This window comes from Thermobia domestica, chromosome 1 (genome assembly GCF_964235325.1).
Source record: "Thermobia domestica chromosome 1, izTheDome1.hap1.1, whole genome shotgun sequence".
NCBI classification, from domain to species: domain Eukaryota; kingdom Metazoa; phylum Arthropoda; class Insecta; order Zygentoma; family Lepismatidae; genus Thermobia; species Thermobia domestica.
This window is the reverse complement of record NC_137454.1, coordinates 204,866,010-204,886,742: the sequence shown is the minus strand read 5'-3', so window position 1 is coordinate 204,886,742 and position 20,733 is coordinate 204,866,010. Positions and strand designations below refer to the sequence as shown.

General features: G+C 35.3%; 1 protein-coding gene across 3 annotated transcripts in view; it reads right to left on the bottom strand.

Moving 5' to 3' along the window:
* Positions 1-20,203, bottom strand: part of kar (monocarboxylate transporter 10-like protein kar) — a 47,720-nt gene extending 27,517 nt beyond the window's left edge. Inside the window, exons 1-3 of one of the 3 annotated variants that reach the window (XM_081768914.1) lie at positions 20,049-20,181; positions 15,021-15,127; positions 2,189-2,531 (exon numbers count right to left, since the gene is read on the bottom strand). In XM_081768914.1, coding sequence (XP_081625040.1) covers positions 2,189-2,396 — 208 coding nt within the window. In that variant the 5' untranslated portion in view covers positions 2,397-2,531; positions 15,021-15,127; positions 20,049-20,181. Of the gene's footprint in view, positions 1-2,188; positions 2,532-15,020; positions 15,128-19,777; positions 19,917-20,048 lie in introns of those variants that run through there. The other 2 variants (XM_081768908.1, XM_081768922.1) reach the window with 2 other exon arrangements.
* Between the last annotated feature and the right edge of the window lie 530 nt (positions 20,204-20,733).

The following is a 20,733-nucleotide window of genomic DNA, read 5'->3' as shown; positions in this document are numbered from 1 at the left end:
GCTAATGTGTGGATGGAAATTGAATATCGCCTAGATGTGCTACGTGCTACCAAGGGTGCTCATGTGGAAGTGTACTGATGTGACCAAAACTTTTATAGTTTGTAAACAATTCAACACCAGTTTCATATTTCTATCTTATTTCTAGCCTGAGTTATCAATTTCTGTAATCAGGGAAGGACTTCTCGGTCACCCTGTATGTTTACAACATGTCTTTCCATCATAAAGCTTATGTTAAGGTCCCTTAATGTGCAAGTAAGCATAGAAGAACTCTCTCTGACTACTACCTCTATCAGAGGGCATAAAGCGTAGCTAGTTTGAGAAAAACTCCTTTCAACCTCAGATAACCCATGCAAACGCGAAGGATCTGTTTTCACAATTTTTAACATGGTTCGGAATTTGGGCTTTGAAAACTTTTCGTTTCATCTTCCCAAGTGCCCGAAATACTGATTAGTTTGGAGCCGAGAAGAATTTTTTTTATGGAGGACTACTGAATAAGGAAAGTAACGCTAGTCGGAAGAAAATAATCAACGGAATGTAGTTCCACACAAAGGACATTAGTTTTCTGAAAAGATATGTGCTGAAGAAGGCAATAACTTTTTGTCGCAAAGTTTACATATAGATAATTTTGGGTGCTTTCTGAAGTACTTTCTAATGAATAAAGGTGGTAAATACTTATCACTCCGAAATTTGTCCAACATAGGAGATAATACACGTAAAAGCACTCACCAAATAGCTCAAACTTTGAAATGTCTTTTGCTTTTCTGTTATTAAAGAAATAATACCGGTAACTAATTAATTAATTAAAAAGCAAGTGAGCAGAGACTTTGAAGATATTAATTTCTTTCAATTTATTCCATAAGCAAGTTTAATCAGAAATATATTATGAAGGAAATATGTATAACAAAGGTAAAAATACTTCCCGACACCCGCTTTAAACCAACCTACCTAGTAAATGGTATAAAATAAAAGGCGTAGGCCAAATAACAGCCAAATTAGGCACGGCTTAAAATTAAAGGAGTTAAACAGCTCCTTACTTTCGTTTCAAGCTACATTTTTGCATGCCATTATGACCATTTGAGGCAATGCCAAATTTCTGCTGTACGCTCTAGAAGAACTGTAAGTACTTTGAATTTGTACTTCACACAACTTCAAATACCTGGACATTTGTCTTTTGTTGGTACTTTCACAATAACTGGGTAAAGTCATAATTAAAACTAAAACTGTTCTTTTTGGGAGCTGATGTTATGTACACGATACCTTATTATTTGTTTCCAATAATCATTTTGTTAATTCTCTTCTACCATTCTGTGGGGTACACTAACATATTAGATTCTCAATAGAATTGTGTCTTGTTTTTTTCATTCAATCTAGCTGAAGACCCTATTACGTCTTTTCATTTAAAACATTTTTACGCTTTATGCTACAGAAACATTTAAACTATATTTAATTCGAAATCTATTTCAAGTTTACACAAACTCATGAGCCATCTACAAAAATGTTAAATATCTTCAAAATGATCACTATAATCTGAAATTCTGTTACTTTTTGCTATTATTGTTGTTACATGTTTTAATGTAAAATTTCCAACCAATATGCTGCATCTGGAATTATACATATAAACAAACAAATAAATACATAAATAAACACAACTTCGTGAATGTAAGGAAGACAGTAAGAGACAATAAGAGAAGACAATAATAAGAGTCCCTTTGTGACTAGATAGTAATTAGCACCGATCTGAATCCCAGTGATAGCCTATGTTGTTCGGAATTACGTTAGGCTGCACATACATGTCTCATGGACAGGTGCGTTAAATTCAGGATGATGATTAATAATAATAATAATAATAATAATAATAATAATAAATAAACAGGCTAACAGAAAGAACAAGTCACTGGTTTGAATTCAAAGAAAGGATCTATTTATTTATTTACTTATTGTCTAAACAAATTTCCCCTTAATACTGACCTTATTTTTTTCTTGAAAGAAAATGTAAGGAATTTGGATTTTTACTCCTGCTTAGATATTAATATCTACAGCACAATTTTTATATATAAAAAAAGTTAATACTACTAATACTCAATTACTTGGAAACAAGTGTGTATATATAAGTGCATTCTTTATGCCCACTTCTCTTTATGTTGTATATTTAATTAGTTACTACGCATTCCTCAGGAAGTGTACTTACACGCCTTAGTAGAAGCATTTTTATCTCCTCCTGCCTCTAACTTGTCCGCTAGATAACTATGAATCACACTATACGAGTTTATGCTACCAAAAAGAATGCCATTACAGAGAAAGCTTCCTATCATGACTAGCCATGCTCGTACACCGCCATCCGGAGGACAGAAGTCCTGTTCGTGTTTCGTAGGCTCTTGTGCTTCAACCAAACACATTCTTGGATCTCCTTCTTCATCGATGACATCCTTGATGGGAGTATGCTGACACAGTTTTGTTCCGCTTACATGTCTGTTAGCACTGTCCAACCTATTGTTGTTCCACTGACCTTCGTTGATCTGATGCTCTACACCCTACAGAAAAAGCATTTTAAAAAATAATTTCTTTTGAACTTTTATTTTACGGTATTTCATATCTAAATTTGATGTTCCTAAAATCTAATCCACATGTGAAGAGTTAAAATATATTTTGGTAAAGAGCAGAAATGCTCGTAAAAGAAACTTCACACGATTTTGTAATCGATTGGTCGTACAAAATTTGAGAAACTATACAGAAACCCTCGTGACTTAGCCCTATATAGTTTTCTTGAATGAGACATCATTGTTTAGAATATCTTGTTCTAATTTACTTATAGTATGCTGGAAGCTTTGTATTCTCGTATATTAGCCTGATGATTTGAGGGCAATGTCCCAGGTTCAATTCTTACCGAAGGTACATTGTGAGGCAACTAAAGAGCTATTTGAAGTATCGAATTTCGGTTTACAAAACAAATATAGGCGATGGTGCCAAGGAATTGACCATATCACCTAACTAAGAACCATTAGTTGCATTTTGTGAGTATTAACATCATGAAAGTTAGTTTTAGGATAAAAGCTTTCTATGCTGCAAAAATAATGATAAATAACAATAAACTAAACCGGCCGGTCAGATGATATAGTTTGACTCAGCTGATGAGTAGAAACCAACAAACTTGCAACGCGATTATCTCTTGCTTTCTTGACCAACAGGATGTAACTTCTTCGTTCAAGCAGCTTTCCATTTGGCCTTATGATACTAGGTAAACGCTAAAATATCTTGATTCCCCATTCTGTAAGTTTTTGTTTGTAGCATTTTGCTTTCGTTATCATGTTTGGTTTGTACAAGTTAGGTGCTAAATAATAATAAAACTAATAATAAAGCTATTGCATTGTAACTTTAGATTAATTTCTAATGTGACTTTTCCCCCCTCTGTACGGTTCGTGTACTTGCAAAGTCTAAATTCCATTTATCTATATTTTATTCTTTTACTACACGTACACTAACTATACTTCATTTCACATGAATTTAAGATTTTTCGCACTTCCCTCCCCAAACGTACATGCAAAAGTTGGCCATATAAGACGCCTCAGAAAGAAAAAGATCATTTCTAAGATCTAATATTTCATACACTCACACGGTATGTAAAATAGTACTACATCCACGAATAAAATTGCGGGCTCAACTCAACCTCATTCTTTTCACGCGCTCAACGGGTATTTTGACTTAGTCTAAGTCACGCTTTTGAGCCATTATTTGTGGCATTTGGGATTTAGACAGGAAATCAAATCTTTGCGATCACTTTATTATCTGTACAACGGTATTTCTAACATATTCTTTTAATTTCTGAGACATTGCTCTTTGAGTAAACACTGGTTTTCTTACAGTTTAGTAAATGCCATGTTGGAAATACGGCCGCCGTCGGCATACGAAAGGCTATCCGATATCTACTATCATATTGATGCATATCAGAAACGCGCATCCACGTAAATTTAAGGGTCACGAATCAGAATTAGGTGATCTTCAACAGAATGACATTTGAACAAAACCTTTCAATGTTATCATCATAAGTATTCTGTCATTATTCGCAAATCACTTGCCTTAAATGAGAAGCTTACATGTATCACGGCCTTCAGTTATCTTTTTGTTTGTTCTCAAGTACGATTTTTTGTTTGAATAATTTCCATCAACTGTAGCCACCACACCTTGTCGCACATCCCTCGTGATACAGTTACTTCTCAGCCAATCAGTTTCTCTTGCCAATTACGTCTAAAATTGTCTTTTTACCCCTCACGATTTCTATCATCTCATTTGTTTTCCGTTGGAACTAGTTTTCTTCTCCACACTTCATCTTTAAGGCTTCTAGTGTTGCGTAATGTCCATATTTCTGCCTCATATAGTACAATACTTCACACGAAGCATTTTATAGTTTTTTTCTCAACTTTTTATTCAAGCACTAACAAAATATATTTTCTTACTCCTAAATATTTTTCGCCATTTCTATCCTTGCTTTTATTTTACGTTCGTATTTCATGCCTGCACCCAGGTATCGAAAACTAGTCATCTGTTTTATTTTCTCCCCTTCTACTTCCATATTTGACACTGACTGGTTCGTTCCAATCACCATGGGTTTTGACTTTCTAGCATTACTTTTCATCCTATATTCTTCACAATCCTTCCTGAAGTTTTCTAACATCTTATTGATTTTCTTTTCAGAGCAGATACCGAAATAGCTTGAAGAACGCGAATATTCTTCTCGGAGCCAACATTTTCTCTAATTATAACCTTGTGCTGGTCGTAGTGGATCTTCAGCCGAAAAATGTAACCAGACGAAAAGTAGGCAACAAGAAGTTGAATTCTGAACAGTCGAAAAATGATGCAGTAAAAAATCTTTTCGCACAGAACTTCGAAGAAAAGTATTCAAAGGAGGTAGTAAAAGACGGTGGAGCATATTAAACTTTGCAGACAGCAGGCTACAGAAGTAATTGGTTACTGCAGATTAATGCAATAATCGATTAATTATTATCAACCGTATTATATGATTTTGAAGAAAAGACAGAGCTTTTCAGCTGTTTCTATCCCATCTCTCAAACCGAAAATAAGTAAATGAATAGAATTTGCTACTTTTAGCATCCAGGTCACGAAAACTTATTAAACCATTTCAACTTTGTGATCGTTAATTTGACAGGACAAATGATAATGTTGAATCTTAATTTAGAATATTATTCGTTTCTTATCAAAACAATTAACTAACTTTGAACAAATTTTACTAATTTCATAAAAAGAAACAAAAATCTCGTATTCCGAATCACCTCTCGCATCACGATAACATATCATGCATTCCAAATCTTTATTTAAACTTGGGAGAAATTTGAATGATGATTGGTAGCAACGTGTTTGGTCACGTCTGGATTGTCTGTAAACGAGATAATGACAATTCATTTACGCTTTTTTTTTTTTTTTTTTTTTTTTTGTATGATGATAGCCCATTATTCCCATTAGGAAATACGTGTCACGACCTTACTTCTCGTACTGGGTTTGTAATAATTATAATTTGGTCATAATAATAATTTCAAAATGATTTGCTTTCTGAAATGACTACTAGGCAATCGTGCTGGTATAATATTCCTCAATGACTGCTACAACGTAATGTGGACTTTTGACAACTCACAGATGTTTTACTTATTGACTCGTAAACTTCCCGATGAAGTCAGGAAAAAAAATATTAATGAGGATTCTTTTTTTACTTACAATTTGTCGTTACCACACTTTGTGGCATTACAAAACTTGCAGTCAAATTATAACACTACAATGGAATGTGTTTTTATACAAGGTTCACTTTTAAGTACCATATGTCTGCCCAACAATGAGAAAGATTGTGATTGATTCCTTACTTGCGTACTGTCGTGATCTATCCAATCAGAAGTGAGTTTTGAACTTTACAAGACAAAGTGAAAAATTGCAATGTATTCCTCGAAACCGTGTAAGAGAACGCAAAAGACCACTCTCATAATACTTGATAAATGTAAGGCTGTGTTCTTCATAAACACAGAGAAATATTTTCCACTTTCGTTGAAATTTGCTTCCAAAAATATCGAAGGATAAGGTATCAATGAAGCCAACTTAAAAGTCACTTTCATCAAACTGGATAAAAGAAAAAAATTGTAATAAAGTTTTATTTCTTCTGAGGACGAGGACATAATGTAGATCGCAACATCAAGATCATTTTATTGAGTCTAATATGTAATTACATTATGCTTGGTTGGATTATTTGGAGTTTAGCGTCTCTTTCAGCACCGAGGCTACGAGACGTGGACCTGCATCTTAACGTGGGTACCGTACCACATGAGCTCCTACTGGGAATCGAACCCGGGCCTCCAGCGTCGAAGACTAACTAGGTTGTTGATAATTGAAGAAGACATCAGAGTATGCTTAAATGGTTTAATAATAATTCGTTGAACCGGATACTAAAGGTAAGAAATTCTATTTACTTAACCTATACCATTCATAAGCAAATATGAAAGTAAGCAATTACGGGAAGTTATACTGCGCCAATATAAGACATAAATTCCCTTTTTTTTCACATCTTCTCCTCCCCGTTTGTAAATCTTGCTACCTCGCTGTGCTCTTCCCCTCCCCTTTTTGGTCTAAAGCAGAGATAGCCTGTATGTAATACACCCGGTTCTACTTTACACGAAAAATCTACTGTCTGACTTTTGGATTTTATTATTCTTATTTCCCTCGTTCCGAAGAGAGAAAAGAAGGAACCATCTCAATTTGACATTTTTAAAAGGTACGCTCAAACGCTCAGGAATATTAACAATCTTCCCACTTACCTAAAATTTTGATTCCTGACTAAGTCTTGCACTTGAAGCTTTCGCTTCTCCCTGGAGTCTTGTTTACGGACGATGAAAATAGAGGTAAGAAATAATACAATGACGGAAATATAAATGAGTGGATTCATTGGGAAAAAGAAGTGTAGATACATCCTGTCTGATCTATTAATGCCATTCATACAAGTAGCAATGCGGCACGCTGTGAAATGATGAGGCCAAGTTGTGTGTTCTTTGTTTATGAAGAAGAGATTGGCAACTCATATTGATGTTCTATTATTGTGTCAGTACTCAATGAAGTTTCTAATCACAGCCTGCTGCTTCTTATTCAACCAAATCTTATCTGTGTTTAGCTTAGTTGTTTTAAAAGAATTCACTTTTGTCTCCAAACAAAATCCCTGAGTCTACAATAAAATCTTTCGAAAGATGTGAAGCCATGTATTCTATTTCCGCACGCCTAAGATTTTCTTTGACACTTTCAAATTTCTATTATAAAATCTACATAACTCTCCCAACAATTTCGTTGTATCTGCTGATTTTTCATTAGGTTCCATGTAATTGCTCTTGACTTGGGTAATAATTTTGACCGAAGGTTTTTTTTTTCTTTTTTTTTTTTTAATCTTTGGTTCGGGGGAGGGGGATTAATGCTACATGTAAATCGTACTGTAAATATATATAAATTAATGCAGTTGTCAATATGGAAAATATAAGTAGTCCAATTCATTTCTCGCCTCCACCCCCTCCCTCCGTCCCCACACATTGGTATACTATATAATGCGCACACTTTTGGTGTATGACTCCCGGTGGGAAAGCCTTGCATTTTCAACGGTGGTTCGGAATCCACATTAAACTACGAAATGTGACAGTATTACTATTACACTGAAAAAGTCTCCTGTTCCCCAAATACCATATTAATGATTCCCCTATAACACACTGCTAGTCATAATGATCTTGGTTTCATTTTTGAATGGAAACTCATATTCTCTGACCACATCTCCTCAATAGTTAAGAAATCAATGTGTATGTTGAGGTTTCTTTACCGATTCACTGAACTACGCACTGTGACATCATTAGCAACGTTCTGTAAAACTCTAATAGCACCCAAGATCCAATACTGCTCTCTTATATAGGCCATGGCCACATCTACACATTTCTGTTGAATCCTAAATACTTTTTAATCTGATTGTACAAACACTCATCATTTAGACTGCCGATCCTCAATAAATAATAAACCGGTTTCTTCAAATTTGATTCTAATGATGAAAGTCTTATAGATCGCGTAAGAAAAAGTTTTCCTTTGTTTATTTTGGTAAAAGATAAATGTGCGGATCTTATATTGTGTACTTACACTGAGCTTCCGATGAACACTGATGTCAAACTTGTTATTATTATTATTTTGTCGTCTGCTAAATTTAACGTTTTCTTTATGTTCCATGGTAAATTTTAAGCTACAATGAATATCTTTAATTTACTGCTCAATAACGTCAATTTAGAATTTTCTTTATACAAAAACAGTACATCATCTAATATCAATAATAGCGCACAGACTGCTGATCTCTTCCTTTGGTAAACTACACTGGCCTTAATAGAAAGAATATTGTATTAAGAAGAATATCTGACACATTATTATTAACAATGTTGTTACACAATATTTAAGCAACTGTAACGTCTCACTAATCTTAGGAGTATTCAACTTCTTCGCGGTCAGAATGAAAGTTACGGACACAAAGACTAGTTAACGTGAGTAGAGAAGTTAATTAAATTCATTTGGTATAGTCTATTGAAGCCATTTTGATATAGTTGACACTGAATAACATACAATATATATATATATTAACATCTTACCTTTATGCATCAAGTCTAAAGGAGACGCTGATTTTGATAATGAATGGAATGAAGAAAGTGGAAGAAACGGGAGAATCCACAGAAAACCCATGTACATCTTACTTGTCCACCACAAAGCCCACTTAGCGCGTGCTGGGATCAAACCAGGGATCCCAAGTGCCAGAGGCGACCGTTCTATCACAAGCGCAGCCAACAAATTTGTTGTTTTACTTCTAAAATATTGCAAATCTTTATTAACGCAATACCCGGGATGGTTGTAATCACATTACAGTTGTTCGATGCCTGAAACCTCTAGGTAACAAGAGCAGGCAAAGAAAATAGGTCCTGCAAGAATCGATACTAAGCAACAAATGTGTTTCCAGAAAACGAGAACCCTACATGCATCAGACTACTCAGAGCGTTAGTCGGTAAATTTGTAAAAAAATAAGTCAATGATAAACTTCCAAGTAATCATCAGATCAAAATAATAGCAATAATGTAACATCCAGTCACAAGCAATAAAAGTTCACATATGACTCATTATATTACATATGTACTAATAGACAAAGCAATTTAAGGATGATTCTAACGCATTTTACAGAAGCACAAGTTTCGAAGACGATAATTCATATAAAACATTACAATATCATTTAGATTCCTTCTAAACAATACTATTTATTTGATAAAGTGCCTATGTGTTCTCCTTCACAATAATCTATGACTGCACTTGATAGATACCACATTACATTCTTTGGTTTAACAGTATTCGTGTTTATGGTGTGATACTTTTCATACCAAACGGCGGTAGACTCCCAAATTATGCGAATTCAATACTGAAACTAGAAGTAGTAGATCTGGAATTTTAGGCTACAATACGGGGATCAGCTCCGAGATGGAACTTGTTCTTTGGACGCTAGATCCGCAACAAAAGCTGTTCCTCACTATCTCTTGTATCATTGCCATATTGGAATCAATATTGAAACAGAAAGCTGTACTAGTTTTTTTTTTTTTTATTATTATTTTTATTACTTCCGGTTTCGGAAGAACAAGAATTGAGATAAAATTGTTCTTGGGATCTTGAATCCATACTGAAAAAAAAAAAAAAAAAAGTTCGTCGCTTCCTATTGTCGTTTTTGCTCTACGGGAATCAATATTAGAACCGGAACCAGTATAGATTTCTACCACTTTTGGCTGCAACAGAGGAATTATAAAGTCAGAGAAGAAATCTAGTTCCATACTGGTTACATACCAAAAAACTGCTTCTTGCTATCCACTAGTTTTTTTCACTATGGCGATTAGCGTTGAAATCAGAAATCGTAATTTTCACCAAATCTGGTTTAAATAGGGGATAGAAGTTAACAAAACTTCCAACTGGAACGTTGAAACCCACATCTAAAACCAATTTCTCGTTGTATCCTGCTATTTTCACTCTATAGAGATCAATGTTGAAACCGGAAATAGTTGATTTCTATCATTTCTGGTTTGAATAGAGGATTAAGAGAGCAGATCCAACATATTCTTCGGGCGCTGAATTGATTCCAAAAAGACGCTTTTCTCTATCTTTTACTGATCTTAGTATGATATTTGTTGACAGATGGGATATAGTCTTTCTACAAGAGGCAAGTCTTTACTTTGTCCATTTCATTCATTTTATGCGATTCTTCGATTCAGTGATTTATTCTTTCGGTTCCTGTTTTGACAACTTATCTGTTCCGTTAGATTCATTACTACTATCAAGTAACGTGATACGTCTTGTTACACTGTTGATGCTTTTTTGTTTGAGCGGGGAATTATGAATATGATTTTACATAAATCTTCTGTCATAGTTTGCAGAATATTGCAGTACTTCACGTGGTTTGTTCTCAGCCGTATTGCAGGTGGTTTGTATTGTATGTGGTGTCTTACGGTGGTCATGTCGAATGGCGTAAAGTTCTTTTTGATGAACAACTGATAAGTAATTTAAATATTTATTGCTTATCTTCATTAATATGTGGAGTGATATTAATGCTTATAGGTTCTGTTTTAGTGTCGGGTTATTGGAGGTTAACCTCTTCAGTCCACAGGTGCACATATGTGCACCTCCGGTTTTTAATTCTTTGCTCCTATTCTGAGGCTTGCATCGTAGTAGAAACCCTTTTGTAACGTTTGTGTACCTTCCATCTGTGTTTATTACCAATCTTGTTCACCAGATGGCATCAACAGCAATACAATAGAAGTTTGAAGTAGCTGATAGCACAATATAGCGAACGTTGAGCGTCAAGTTCCAGGTAGGTGTATTCTTTAATAACTTCTGTGTTCATTTGCGACTGTTTTGCTAATTGGACATATTAATTAATGAGTAAAGAATCTTATGAGACTACTTTTAATTCGATTGATTACAAATAGTCTTCGTGGCGTAGAACTACGTAAAAGGTACACATACTGTATGTGTACCACAGGATTTAATTCGGTATTTTTGCCATGTGCATTTGATGGCGCAATAGTCAGTTTGAAGTCAATTAGGGATAATTTAAGCGAAATGTTTGCACTACAAAAATACAATTGGATAGCTATAATATATTAACTTTTGTTTACAATATTATGTGTATAATATTCTTCGTTCACTACAATACGCGCATATCCTATCGTAGGTTATGTTTGGATTTAGGTTAGGTTAGATTAGATTTGGTACTCGATATTGTATCATAACTGCCAGATAATAACGTGTTTTCTACGTACATATGTACAAAAAAAATCAAAATGTTAAGTGTAAACAAAAGATAGAGTCCCATTGGCGGCTTCGGGTTGAAGCATTCCCCGTAATCGTAGGATTTCCAAAAGAAAACAAAGAAAATGCCAATGTTCCTAATTCCTTGACTCTAAACTTCAAGCCCGTTAATTTTGAGAGGAGCACTTTGCGAAATATTTTCTAAATTGGTCCCCACAGCGTTTTTATTTTACAAAAAACATGTTTTTTAGACAAGTTAAACACTAAATATTTTTCTCTACACTCCTGTCATCTTGTGAGGGCGCGGTGGCTCAGTGGTAGAGCGTTCACCTCCGGTGCTTGGGGTCCCTGGTTCGATCCCAGTTCGCGCCGTGTGGACTTTGTGGTGGACAAACACCGTGCTCGTGGGTTTTCTCGTGGTTCTCCCGTTTCCTCTCACTTTGTTTATTCCACCATTTCACTCATTTCTCATAATCACCGTCTAATTTAGCCTAACCAGCATAACCGTGGGACGTAAAATTCCAAGGATTTCATTTCATTTTTTACTGTCATCTTGTGTTGACAGTAAGCCAACGGGCGTTTGTAGAAAACGGAGGAGGAGAAAAAGAAAAAGGTCGATGTTCCGCAGCCTGCCATTGTTGGAATGTACAACAAAACTGGGTGGTATTGATTTAATGAATAGGTTCTTGGCATATTACAAACGACAATACGCATTAGGAAGTGGTCAGTGTGTGTTTTCAACCATTTTGTTGATTTAGTTCCAGCGAACTACTGGCTAATGTATCGCAAAAGATGTAATGAAGAAGGTCTTCCAAAGAAGAACTAGTTAACACTTCTTTGCTGTCGCATGGATTTGGCAAATGTTCTCATTCATTTTGCTGGAGAAGCAAAGAAAACTCGCAGAAACGTCGACGATAATTCACCTGAAATGCCTGAAAAAGCGAGAGAAGAATCACGCCGGGCAACGAAGATAAGGCAGCCAGTCAGTACCAGAAGTACGTTACGACAATATTGGGCGTTTATCTTTGTTTCTGGATGACAAATTTACCAGCAAATGTCGATACGAAGGGTGCAAATTCCGAAGTAAGGTGATTTGCAATACATGTAATATGTATCTGTGTATTTTACTAAATAGTTACACAAACAAAGTGAGAAAGTATGTACTGCAATCTGTTAGTTAAAACCGCAGGTACACATATACTCTGTACTCCGAGGTAACAAATAAAATTTATTAAAAAATGAGAAATTTGTATTAATTTGTCCCCAGTCATCATAATTCATGCAATAGTTGAAAAAAAATGTGGCCCGCTTAGTACCAGGACTCGAGAGGTTACGAGAAATTGCAGTGTATGTGGGAAAGGGTACAAGTTATTCAGTACAGTGTGACTCGATCGATTAAAAATGTACTACGTATGCTATAATCGTACATGTTCGTCTTGTACGCAATTCGTTGAAGCAATTATCTGTGAGGAGTGGAAGCTTTATTAGTAGAAGAGGAGTTGGACCTGCACATATGGCTCACAAGGAATGATGTTGCAGTTTGGATATAATTTATGGAATAGGAAATTTTGTATTGGTCAAAAGCATTTTTTATTCATGAAGTATGCTGCAGAATTAAATTCACATTAAAATCTCAGGTATTTACTTACTTGTAAGATATTTACTCGGTTTAGTCTGCGGGCATGTTTCCTTTCAAATACATAATTGTGTACAGTCTGCAATTTGCACTGTATGTTACTTTTCGTTTTTTTGAATTGTAATAGGGAGGGGGGTTAGAGGGACTTTACCCTCTCATGTATAAAATTTTACTTTTCGATTCTTCAATTGTAAGGGACCTTGTTCCCTCACGTATAATTTTTTTGTGTGTGAAAATGTGGTAGTTCTTGCTGTAGTTTCATTTATTATTTAATAGCTAATTTATTTCAAGTTTTGTTACGCTTAGAACTGATATGATTGGAAATTCGCTTAGCCCTTTGGAGTTCTAGTACCTACTTTTAGGTACTAAAGTAGTGTCTTCATTATTCGAATAAAAAAGAACCATTACAGCTTTTTACTTCGTTTTCTTTTGTGTGTGTGTGTGTGTGTGTGTATTTTCAAGTCTAGAGGCATTGTAGAACACCTTACGTATGGTTTCACGCCTTCCTGCATCGAGACATAGGAGACGATGAAGTCAAAACTTTTTTTTAAAAAAATATTTTCTTTTTTGTTAGAAATACTTTTTTTGGCGGGCTTACTTTTGCCACTAGAAGATTCAAATTTTGCACAAACATTCAGTCCACCGAGTAGTATTTATCAGATTTTTTCACATCTCTGCGTTAGCACAGGGAAGGGGGGATCAGAACGCCAAAAGGGTTTAAAAATAATATTTCTTAAACCAAAAAATCCCCTTTTTCGCGATTTTCCTACCTCAGATACATGGTGGAGAAATGTGAATGGTACCGTTTGAAAGGCAGTTCTATTCTCAAGAGAATGATGGGTGAACCATGATCGTGGGGTTATTAGAATTGTCTCAGGAAACTTTTACCCAAGATCCTGTTTTATACCGGAATTTGGAGTATTGTGGGTATATTGTTTTTTGGCGGGCTTACTTTTGCACGTAGAAGATTGAAATTTTGCACAAACATTCAATCCACCGAGTAGTATTTATCAGATTTTTTCAGGTCTCTGCGTTAACACAGGGGGTCCAGAGGGGCAAAAAGTTTAAAAAAAGGGATATTTTAACCAAAAAATTCCTTTTCTTCGCTATCTTCCCGTCTCTGATAAATGATGGAGACATGTGAATGGTATCGTTTGAAAGGCAGTTCTATTCTGGAGAGAATGATGGGCGAACCATGATCCTAGGGTAAATAGGGATGTTTCAGGAAATTTTTACCTGAGTTTTTTTTTCTTTTTCTTTCTTTTTTTTCTTTTTTTGTTTTGTTAGGCTTATTTATATTATTTTATGGCAGTCTTACTTTAGCACTTAGAAGATTGAAATTTGCACAAACATTTACTCCACCAAGTAGTATTTATCAGAGTTTTTCAGATCCCTGTGTTAACACAGGAGGGACCCAGAGGGGCTCAAAAAATAAAATATTTTCAGAGAAAAATCCCGATTTCTTTCAAAATTTCCCGCCTCAGGTACATGATAGGGAAATTTGAATGGTACCATTTGAAAGGTTGATATATTGTAAAAGAAACGAGGTACGAACCATAATCTTACGATAAATAGGAATGATGTTGTAGCTGCTTGACTGAAAGTCTATAATTTACCTAAAAAATGCCGTACCCTAAAAGGGTTAGTTCTATATGTATCAATACTTGAAATATGCAGTGTTGTAAACAATGTCAGAATCATTAAGTTGGAACCACCATCACTTGTAACCGATTCTATTCGTGAGGAACTAGTTCCAGGTAATATTTAACAAACTGTTCCGAGGAACTAGTTCCTTACGAATCGGTTCATCGAATGTCTCTTATTGAATGAAATGGCCAAAGTAAAAACTTGCTTTACAAGACTTCCTATAGCTCTGTATGGCATAGTTTGGAAGTCGAAAAGTAACTTTTTATTCACTTCTTTCAAGCTAGCTATGTATCTGAAGTAAAATTGCAATATAAAGACACTATATAAAGAGAAGATTTCAGGAAGCCCATTCAATTAATTATACTAAACAACCACCCGGACCAAACATATCAAAACATACCTTAGCCAAACCTAGCCGACCACAGGGAACGGAGATCGTTTGTCTTGTCTCAGAGTTCTGTGCGAAGTCAGGTTCTAGTCCACTTACCTACTGTAGCCCAATTACACCTACAAAAGCATCAAGTACTTACAAAACTAACTTGCTTCCACAAAAAAAATTAAGTTCGCTATAGATGATATTAATATATATTTCAGAAATTCAATAATTAATACATTCTATACCACACTATTTCCTCTATAGGCACGAATTTAATGATATATGCAAATCGTGAAATAAAACGCACAACAAAACCGGAGTTCGAACCCGGGTCTCCGGCTTCCTGTGCCGATTGCTTCACCTTACCCTACGCATTCGCCGCCTTCTATCATTCTTGATATTGGTATTTCTGTTTAGCCACTTGGAACACATGGATGGCTTTACCACAACTCTTGTTGCCCTTGGGCAGACTAATATCTACACTATGAAACTCCTTTGACTGTTGAATTTATATTACATTTAATGTAATATAAAATCAGTTATTTCGTCAATTTTTTAAATTTAATATAAATTCAATGTTCATGTGGTTGCAGTGGCTGAGCACCACCAACAAGGATGAGAGGACGTTTGACTGTTCAGGAAAAGTAGTGGTTAGCGAATTGGCACGGTAAGCCTACACCCAGGTTAGAATGCTAGCTCGTCGTGCAGATTAAGTAGTGGTGCCAACATAACGAATATTATATTTTGTACAAAGTCAGCTCGGAATTTATTAGAAACTTATTATTTTAATAGCAACTTTTCATCATTAGTACCGACACATGTACAAATAAATAAAGAGTGCAAGCATGATTGTGAAAGCATAGCAGAATGTTTTTATAAATATATTATTTCTCGTGCACCTTTATTTTTGACGCATCACAAGAAAGAATTGTTGAAACATTTTAACTCTTTCACTAATTTCCTTCTCATTGTCCCCGAAATTGTTTCCACTGGACGACATGAAAATATCTTACTTATAAAATTGAAGGGAGCTACATGAAGCAAATTACAATTCTTCTACGATCTGCGTCTAAATAGGCGTTTCGGATGTGTAGCATGAAAAACTACAGTGCAAAAAACACAAGCTAACCTGTAGTAGGTGGCCACTAAAAAGCACGAATGGTATCTAACCAAGTCAATGTAGGGTTAAGCTGGTGGGTCAGCGCGGGGGAGCGTCTTAAGGGAGCAGGCGCGTCAGCGATTGCGGGTATGCGTGCAAGCGGGGGTTGTGGAAAGAAGTGTCTTTTGGCAATAATAAGAGTTTCAATAGTACTTGTCATGGTATCATACTAGTAAAGCTTATTTGTAAATATGAAATACAGGTTCTGTACACTGCGCAGAAATGTGGTACAGGTGCACAATAGCATCTAATAGAGCCATCTTTGGTATGCATTCACTTATTTTCTACGTCGTGAAGAACTTGTAATTATTTCATAGCAGCAACCTTACACTTGTAAACCTAAAATACAGCTTTATTACTTTGTCTTTAATCCTGTCGCCTGCAGAAATTTATCCCTTATAAACATGTCTTTTCATGCAAAGTATTGAATTTTGCCTGTAAATCCTCCAAAATGTGGTGCGCCAAAACTAAATCTGCACCTTATTTCTTTACATAAATGTTTTCCAAATTCTTTTACAACCCCTTATTCCATTAGCACGTCCCTATTTTTATTACCGATGCTTACACACAGAAAGAACACGGATGGCACGAAGTAATAACTACAAACATACTCTTTCTTTACATAAATTGCTTAATGCCTCAAAAACTCTCATTCCACTACCGATTTTTCATTTAACTATGTAGCCATGCACGAATGATTTACAGAAGTATTTTCAACCTACTAGTAGCTATGAAAGCCGGAAAAGGAGCTAATTGGCGTCCGTCCAAAACAGTGCATCCATGGAAATAACCTGTCCGAAAGTATAAGTGTGAATCGCTACTTTTAAGTGGAGATTAAGTTATATTACGTAAGATATTTTGGGTTAAGTTTCAAAGTTGGGAGTCCGTTTCCAGCAAAATTTTTAAAATTTACAGGAAATATATGGATAATTTGATCGTCTGTGTGCCTGATAATATTTAAGTCTCGAAAATTCTGTTTACTTGTTATATATAAGCGGTGGTAAACCTGGGACTATACGCCGAGCGGAGGGAACTACTTGGCGCAAGGTAACAAAACAGTTGCATTGTGGGAAAGAAATGAGCATTAGTGTCATCAACATGGCGAATGTACAAGGGCAATGAAGTAACAGTTTTAACATTTGTGAAGCAATAAGTTGATAACGAACAAAATCTTTTAAAAGTTTGTGAAGAGCACGGATTAATGAACCTAGTAACAAATTGCAGAAAGTGTGCAAAGTAGATAACAGCGAAAAAACGTGGCGAAAGCGGACGCCCAACTTCGGAATAAATGCCGATATTTTTACCTTATTAGTTTCGTTCTGAGATATGTTGTTAGCACACATAATTTTTCCGAAGTAACAGATTTCAGTTGTAAATTTTCACGGGTTATGTGTCGGAGAGTAGGTCCAGAAATCTGAAAAATACGTAAAATTTTCAGGAAAGAAATGACGAATTGCCTATCTTTCATGAAATTCACGCTAACAAGTTTAATCTGGCGTTTTGAAGTGTGAAAAGCTGCGTATTGTTGGTACTATTTTGATTGGCGGCATCCTGACGCCAGACGTTAGGGTGTAATGAGGGAATTAGTTCCCCGTATTCAAACAAGATGGCAACTGTATGTAACATTTCGATTTTGAGGAGCGGCACGGATTACTAAAATTGAGCAGAAAGTGTGGTAAATGTCTGAAGGCATTGGAAATAACGAAATGGATGAACCAGGGTTGGCAAAAACCATGGTTTTTATTTATTTATATATATATATATATATAAAAAACTTCTTATTTTGGTTTAAACTTTTTTTCTTGGTTTAAACGAGGTTTTTTTGGATTAAATAATTTGCTCTATGTATTTATATTACATATGGACAGAAATAAGTTTTTTTCACCTTGGTGTTATTATGCAACAACGGGTTATGCTGTAAGGGGTCACATAAGCTTAAAGCGGAGTCCAAACCGTTTCTTGACTTACATCCGAAACAAAGTGTCCTCCATTTGAATTCGAAACCGGGACTAATTGGCCACAAATGCGATACGTCTGCCGACTCACTCACGAAGGATTCCTGATACGTTGTACTGGTGTTTACATACTTTTAATATAATTGTTTAATTGTCAAGAGTCATTTGAGAAGGACAAAAAGATAAAGAGTTGCACAAGTGAAACCATTATACAGAATTATATATGGATAATTTCAAAATACTGCAGAGTACAGAAGAAGTAATTAAGTCGAAATTAGTTCAATACGACTTTTATTAGTCAAAGATATACAACGACTTAATTTGCATATCAGTAAGAAAAGTGAATAAAGATAAGAATTATTTCAGCCCACTTTGGCTCTGACCCATTTATACACAATAGATACCACAGATACTTCTGATTTCAGCAAATGCCTATCGTGCGGTTTGTATGACCCCCCCCCCCCCTTTCCAAAAAAAATGTACAGTATTTCAATGTATTTTATTAATAGTAAACATTATTAAAACGAAACAATATTTAGAATTTTTCTTTGATTGCAATTGCATAACAATAATAACAAAACTATAAAAAAAATCACAAAAGAAACATTCATAAACTTATTAAAAAAAAGTTGCTTTTGTAGTAATGAATGGGGAATTTGTCTGAATATAATACTAATAGCATGCGGGAGTGACACGCAATAACCCACAAATGTGTGTTCACCAAGATTTGACGAACACTTACACTTTTACAAACATTTGTCGTTATTTGGTTTAAACTTTTTTTTTGAGAGAGAGAGAGAGAAAAAAAACAGGTGGTTTAAACGAGCCAACCCTGGGAGGAACAGTTACATATTTAGATGTGGACATCGTGTTGATGATGTGAAAAAGAAAGTGAACACAAGGAACTTTATTTATCACAGTACTTAAGTTCTCTACTACGAACGGGTCAGTTGTCCATAGTTTTCGGAAGGGAGTGTCGGAATTTTGCAAACCTTAAAGGTAAGCCCTCGCAGTTAACGTGTTAAGAAAGGAACTGACGCAGCGTAGGAAGGTAGCGTTTCCTGCGACATCCTAGTTTACGCGCACACCAACCGTCGCTGACGCGCCAGCTCCTTATAGACGCATTTTCGTTAACGCTTGGATCACCCTGCTGCGCTCCCATTCTGATTCGGTTAGATAGCATTCGTGCTTTTTAGTGGTCACCTAGCAGAGGTTGATTTGGGCTTTTACTTGTTTTTTATGGCGTTATTTTGGGACGCAATATTTAGAGTATATACCAGTAGTTATTTAGCTCATATGTTACACCTGTCTTGTCTTGAAAATTTCTCCTTTTCTTTTTTCGAAAAAAAAAAGAAAGAATAAGATCATTCAATTTTTTTTTGTTGATCCTTATTTCATGAAATTGCATCTGCCGAACGGAACCAGTAAATTCAATTTACGAGCTGTACTCTTTCTTCTTTAATATAACATTGAATATACTGAACGTCTACACAGTTCTTTTATGTTAAGCATTCTGTAAAAGTTTTGAAATTCAAAATTTTGGAGGCTAACAACACCATCTTGAAGAAATTCAAGGCCATTTATGTCAAGTGAAATCTGAAACCACTAACAAAAATTATTTTAAACATACAGCAAATTCGGATAATTATGTTTGTAATATGCCTGACCTCAATCAATTAGGCAACTTGAGTCTTCTTAATATCAACAAAAAACCTTATATATATTACTGCAATTCATGAAGTCACGTTTCTACACCAGAGCAGACACAACTCCGTCTATGCTAACGCTTTTGTGCGGATCATTACATAATTTAATTGTACTACTATTTCATACCAAACCAGTGTCTTATTCACAAAAACACATTACTTGCATTACGTACACGTATTATTACAGAATCGATAATCCTGTCATTAATACGGAAGTAAGAAAACACCTTACCATGTTACGAAAATAGAATTTCTTTTCTGCTGCAGACTGGACGGAGCAACAGCTGATAGCATACTGGCATGGGTGGCCGATTCGTTGAGTTCTTTCTCTCTTTTTTTTTTCCTTATCTTATCAAGTGTGCTCTATCAAAGCGTTCCGTCTGAAAGGCGAGAGAAAACAGAAGTAACAAAGAAAAGCACGAGATCGTTATGTTAAATCTGTTTAATGTCATGTAGCTATTTATCAGAATGCATAATAATCAGATATATCCATCGTATTCATGCAACTTACATAATTTATAAAAACGGTCAAGGGCGTTATGAGAAGTTTCAAATACCAACTGCTAATTTATTCAATTTAGAAAAGCTTAACTTAAAAAAAAAGTCGTTACGACAGTTGAACCACATAGGTCAGGATTATATTGTTCTTCCGAAACGTGAAAATCAATTTTCAGTAAATTATGTGCCATCTTTACCTATTACCAATACATTAAGTTCGGCCCTATCTCTTCACGCAATCAGTTCACAATATGCGCACTTATTCATGCCTGGATTCTGGAATATATTCCAGAGAAAGTAAGAGGAATGTTGGAACATAAACTCTAAACTCTACCCGTTGACTCAGCTATAGGGTAAAGCTGAGCTAGGTCATTTGTTGAATTTCATAGCACACGTTCGTTCTTGTCGAAATCTCGCAT